General features: G+C 51.5%; 1 protein-coding gene across 3 annotated transcripts in view; it reads right to left on the bottom strand.

Annotated features, from left to right (window-relative positions):
- Positions 1-1,975: 1,975 nt before the first annotated feature.
- lysmd1 (LysM, putative peptidoglycan-binding, domain containing 1) overlaps positions 1,976-5,474 on the bottom strand; it is a 16,795-nt gene continuing 13,296 nt past the window's right edge. Inside the window, exon 3 of one of the 3 annotated variants that reach the window (XM_067975997.1) lies at positions 1,976-4,883. In XM_067975997.1, coding sequence (XP_067832098.1) covers positions 4,847-4,883 — 37 coding nt within the window. In that variant the 3' untranslated portion in view covers positions 1,976-4,846. Of the gene's footprint in view, positions 5,276-5,474 lie in introns of all 3 variants that reach the window. The other 2 variants (XM_067975995.1, XM_067975996.1) reach the window with 2 other exon arrangements.

Below are 5,474 nucleotides of genomic sequence, written 5' to 3' on the forward strand. Positions count from 1 at the left end.
CCTAATTGCTTGCTGTACCTGCTTGCTAACTTTTTGTGTTTCTTGTACGAGGTCACCAACATTTAATAATTTCTCACAATTTAAAAAATATTCTGTTTTTCTATTCATCCTGCCAAGTTTGCAGACTCTTTGTGTCCTCCTCACAGCTTACTTTCCCACCTAGCTTTGTATCATCAGCAAACTTGGATACATTACACTCGGTCCCTTCATCTGAGTCATTAATATAGATTGTAAATAGCTGAGGCCCAAGCACTGATCCTTGCGGCACCCCACTAGTTACAGCCTGACAACATGAAAATCGCCCGTTTATCCCTACTCTCTGTTTTCTGTCCGTGCTAATATATTACCCCATGAGCCCATGGGCCCTGATCGTGCCTTTGATGTGGCACCTTATCGAATGCCTTCTGAAAATCAAAATACACTACATCCACTGGTTCCCCTTTATCTACCCTACTACATCCTCAAAAAACTCTAATAAATTTGTCAAACACGATTTCCCTTTCATAAAACCATGTTGACTCTGCCTAATTAGATGATTTTCTAAATGCCCTATTACCACTTCCTTAATAATGGATTCTAGCATTTTCCCGACAACTGATGTCAGGCTAACTGGCCTGTAGTTCCCTGTTTTCTCTCTTCCCCCCTTTCTTGAATAGCGGGGTTACATTTGCTACCTTCCAATCCACTGGGGACCATTCCAGAATCGAGGGAATTTTGGAAGATCATAACTAATGCATCCACTATATCTGCAGCCACCTCTTTTAAAACCCTCGGATGTCGGCCATCAGGTCCAGGGGATTTATCAGCTTTTAGTCCCATTAGTTTCTCAAGTACTTTTTCTCTGCTGACATTAATTGTTTTAAGTTCCTCACTTTCATTAGCCCCTTGGTTCCCCAATATTTCTGGTATGCTTTTTGTGTCTTCTACTGTGAAGACAGATAAAAAATATTTGCTTAACGCATCTGCCATTCCCTGATTCCCCCTCATAATTTCCCCTGTCTCAGTCTCGAAGGGAAAAACGTTTACTTTTGCTACTCTCGTCCTTTTTACACACTTGTCGAAGCTCTTACAATCGTTTTTTATATTTCTTGCTTGTTTACTTTCATATTCTATTTTCTCCCTTTCTATCAATTTTTTGGTCGTCCTTTGTTGGTTTCTAAAACTCTCCCAATCCCCAGGCTTATTACTCTTCTTGGCAACATTATAGGCCTCTTCTTTCAATCTAATACTATCCTTAACTTCTTTAGTTAGCCACGGGTGGATCACTTTTCCCGTGGAGTTTTTATTTCTCAATGGAATGTACACTTTTAAAGAAATAGTTTAATATTCTCAACACGTTTGCCATTGCTTTTCAACCATCATATCCTTTAATTTAATTTCCAAACTACCTTTGCCAACTCGCCCCTCATACCTACGTAATTGGCTATATTTAAGTCTAAGACTCTAGTTTCGGACTTAAGTACGCCACTCTCAAATTCAATGTGAAATTCTATCATATTATGATCACTCTTCCCTAGAGGATCCTTTAATGTGAGATTACTAATTAACCCTGTCTCATTACACAACACAAGATCTAAAATAGCCTGTTCCCTGGTTGGCTCCGTTGCTACTTCCGCGTGTGAGATGGTCATCTTACTCGATCAGTGAGCGAGCCAGGAAGGGGTGCAGAATAGGCGCGGCACATCATACGCTGATATACACAACTTATCTGAAGCACCAGCTAGTTGCAGTACACTCCTGAAAGTGTTTGATGGGACAGTGTAGAGGGAGCTTTACTCTGTATCTAACCCTGTACCTGCCCTGGGAGTGTTTGACGGGATAGTGTAGAGGGAGCTTTACTCTGTATCTAACCCCGAGCTGTACCTGCCCTGGGAGTGTTTGATGGAGATACCAGCGTGTAGCAGTTGAGAGAGAGGCAGCACCTTCAGGGGTGGGCGGGAAGGAGCATTAAACCAAGAGAGACAGACCACAAACATCACTGGAAATAAATTTTATTGGATTACAAAATGGTCGATACACAAGTATTTTCCTATTTCACGACACCTACAGTGCAGCCCATCAAGGCATCTACTTGCGTATAGCGGGAGGTCAGTGATTGTTAGAACGAGTGATGCTCAGCGACTGTCTACATTGGACGTCTGCAGAATGAGTGCTGCAGTTTTGCATACAGTTTCCGAGCTGTGACGGGTCACCTGCCCTAACTATTGAGACACTGTCAGCACACACACACACACACACACAAAGTGCAAGGACAAGTCACACTACTGTCTAATCACTAAACAGCTTCAGTCACTGCTTAAAATAAGTAGCTAGGGCAGGTGCGGACTCTGTGTGCTCGGATAAACTCACCTGGAGTATAATTGGGGGGGGCGCGGAGCTTAAAACAGTGCCATCGATAAAGGCGGCAAAACGATTAACAGTCGCCGTCACTCCCCTCTTTCCTTCTCTCCTGGAGACACCGACCGCTCGTCACCTCGCGCCACCCCCCCCCCCCACTTGTCGCCTGCAAGGGCTGTTCGACTGTGGAGGGCAGCGCGGCCCAGCCCTAGGGGTCCTGTCCGCTTACACATACCGTCCAGCTGGGGGCAGCATGGCACACAATAATTCTGGAGCGGGAATCCCCTGGATTTCCCGCTCTTCCCCACCCCCCCCACGTCTCCCAAACCCCAGAGGGCAGCGAGGCCAACCAGGGGCCTGCCCCAACTGAGATCAGGCACATCTGGAAGGGCAAACGGAGCCTTCTTGCTCTATGGGGCTCAGATACAACCCATGCCATGACAGAAGCCCCTCCTAGAACGGAGATGGGAGAATGGCACTTTCTCCGACTTTCCCCCTAAAATCCATCCCCCACCTCCCCACGCTAAAAGAAACACTCAGGAAGCATTGCACAATTCCCAAAACTGATTTTTTAAAATAAAACAAGGAAAACGGAATAGAGTCAGCGAGATACAGCAGTGACAAGAGAGTATAAACAAGTAAGGAGCCAGCAGCACTCCGAGCGGAGCTAATCGAGGGTGTGCCCTCCCTCCCTCCCTCCTCAAACAGGATTAATACCACCCCCTGTCCTTTACCCACCCTCCCACAAACGATTCTCCCCCGGGGTGGCTAATTTTCCACGGCCTGCCAAGTGCACGTCACCCCTGCGGAACTATTCTCACCGCCTCTCCTTTTCCTGGGGTTCAATGACGGCCGCTAGTCGTTCGTGGGGGCCCGGCTATTCGACTGTGGGGGGCATCGCGGCCACGCCCGATCCTTCCCTCCTCCCCCCCCCCCCCAACCCCCACCGCCCGCCCCCCCACTGTGGGAACCCAGGCAGATTTCCCCAGCCTCAACCTCCACCATCAGCTCAGGGGTTGCCAGGTTAATTGTGGCACCGTTGCTCGAGAATCTCAGAACATCGAAGCACGGGGGGGGGGGGGGGGGGGGGGGGGGAAGCTCCCTGGTCTGCGTGGCTCGGTGCCAGGCCGGGGCAGCGCATCAACCGCCCCGAGGGCTGAACTGTTGCTTCAAAGCAGGGGGAAAAGAATTGAAGAGCGGCCCACGCCTGTAAGTAGCCAGGTATCTGATCCCGATCAACGGTTCACGTGCCATTCACACCGCACAGACGGGGACAAAAACAATTCTGGCTGCAGTTGTCGAGGTTCCGTCAGTAGGGGGCCACTCGCTCGGGGAACGCTAAGGACACCCGGGGGGGGGGGGGGGGCAAAGCACCATTACTGCAGCAAATCTGACCCCAGGAGCCCACTCAAAGTCGATCACGAGCACGTTCCTGGTTTCAGGTTCCTTGTTTATTTGGGCTCTGCGACTCGCCTCCCCCTGTGGCCCTCGGGAGACTCGCTGCTCTGCTCTGCTCTTCCAACTGCGACTCTGTTTTCTTACAGCTTTCTCTAGTGGAGGCAGGTTTTTTTTCTGCCCCCCGCCCCACCACCTTAAACCTCTTCTCTTTGCCTCCCTTCCGGGTCTCCGCCACGCCAGGGTTACTACCACCCCCCGCCATCCCCGCTCCCCTGCGCGGCTCCGGAAACAACCGATAGGATGGGGCGCAAGAGCCTGGGGGGAGGCGGATTGCACGGCGAAGTGACCGAGATAGGGAACTCAACCGTGCGGAGGGCTGCAGTCCCACGGCCTACCATTGTACGGCGCCAGAGAGCAGGTGGTGAGAATTGCTGTCACATTCCATGCCACGTGAGCCTCAAGACCTGCAGCTCACCCGGAGGGCCACAGAGCGATGGGACAAGCATGGGCGGCTGCGACCGCCCCCCTGCAGGCCGGGGATACACCGTTTCAATCAGCGCACAGTTGCCGTGTGGAGGCCGGGCGCTTCCGGACAGGAAGAGGAAGCAGTTCCACTTCTAACGGGGGGGGTCTCGTCACTCGCTACCCGGAAGCTGGGACAAGTCTCCCTCTTCCTAATGGCGTCCTCGCGCACCTTTTGTTTTTAGGATGGGGAGCGGCACTCAATCTCGGGTTCGGTCACATCCCCCACGGTCAGGCAGAGCCCCGGAGGGGAGGGAGGGGGACACACACACACACACACACACAGCAGCAAGTCTGCCGAGTGGCACAGGCCATCGGCCTTGCGTGGTACAAGCACCACTGGATTATTGTCGTACCACCAAGGCAAGTGAAATGACTGGATTTCCCGGCAGACTGATTCATTATTGCTCCACGGAGAGAGAGAGAGAGAGAGAAAAACATATAAATATGCACATTTTGCAAATACACCTCCTGATTTGGTGCAGGGCCTGTCCGGATGAGTCCATCAGTGACTCTGCAGGTCCCACCCGTCTGTACAAACTTGTCCTCTGCCACGAAGTTCCTTTTGTTTTGACATTTTTCTCCATGATTACGGAGAGTGTCTTAAGCACTGCCCAGTCACGCCTCTGTGACAAAGAAAAAAAAAAGAGTCTTTCGCTCTATAACGTACTCGTTCTTAAAATAAAAAGGTAATTGGCAAGGAGAACAAACAATGAACAGGTGTATAGCTCACGACTCGTAGTCCAGTTTAAAGCCCCATCACTGCCTGGGGGAGGGGGTCACAATGTTCCAAACTTGGCATAAGAAGGGAGGCGGGACAAGAACGTAGTTCTTGAAATGTCAAAGGTCAAATATCTCGTCTTCCTTGTCCTGTAAGATGGTAACCCGGGCGGTTTTGGTGAGCGGCATGGGGCCCAGGACTGCCCGCTGTGTCGATGCCCGTCTCTGTGCCAGGGCTGGGTCGGAGCTGGAGCCGTGGCCTACGGAGAAGGGCCGCCTGCCCTCGGCCCCTTCAAACCTGCCGAACAAGTACAGGAAAAGGGGGGCTTAGCTCCGATAGGTGGGGAGCGGTGGAGGAGATCGGCCTCGGTCGCCGCCGGGCTACAGTGAAGCTTCGATAATCCAGACTCCAGGGGGAGGCCGGGAGAGGGTCTGCAAAAGGAATTGCTGCGTGGTTTAGAGAGGAGGAAGAAGGCAGGCGGGGCGGGGGGGGCGGT

The sequence above is a fragment of the Heptranchias perlo genome, chromosome 44 (assembly GCF_035084215.1).
Source record: "Heptranchias perlo isolate sHepPer1 chromosome 44, sHepPer1.hap1, whole genome shotgun sequence".
NCBI classification, from domain to species: domain Eukaryota; kingdom Metazoa; phylum Chordata; class Chondrichthyes; order Hexanchiformes; family Hexanchidae; genus Heptranchias; species Heptranchias perlo.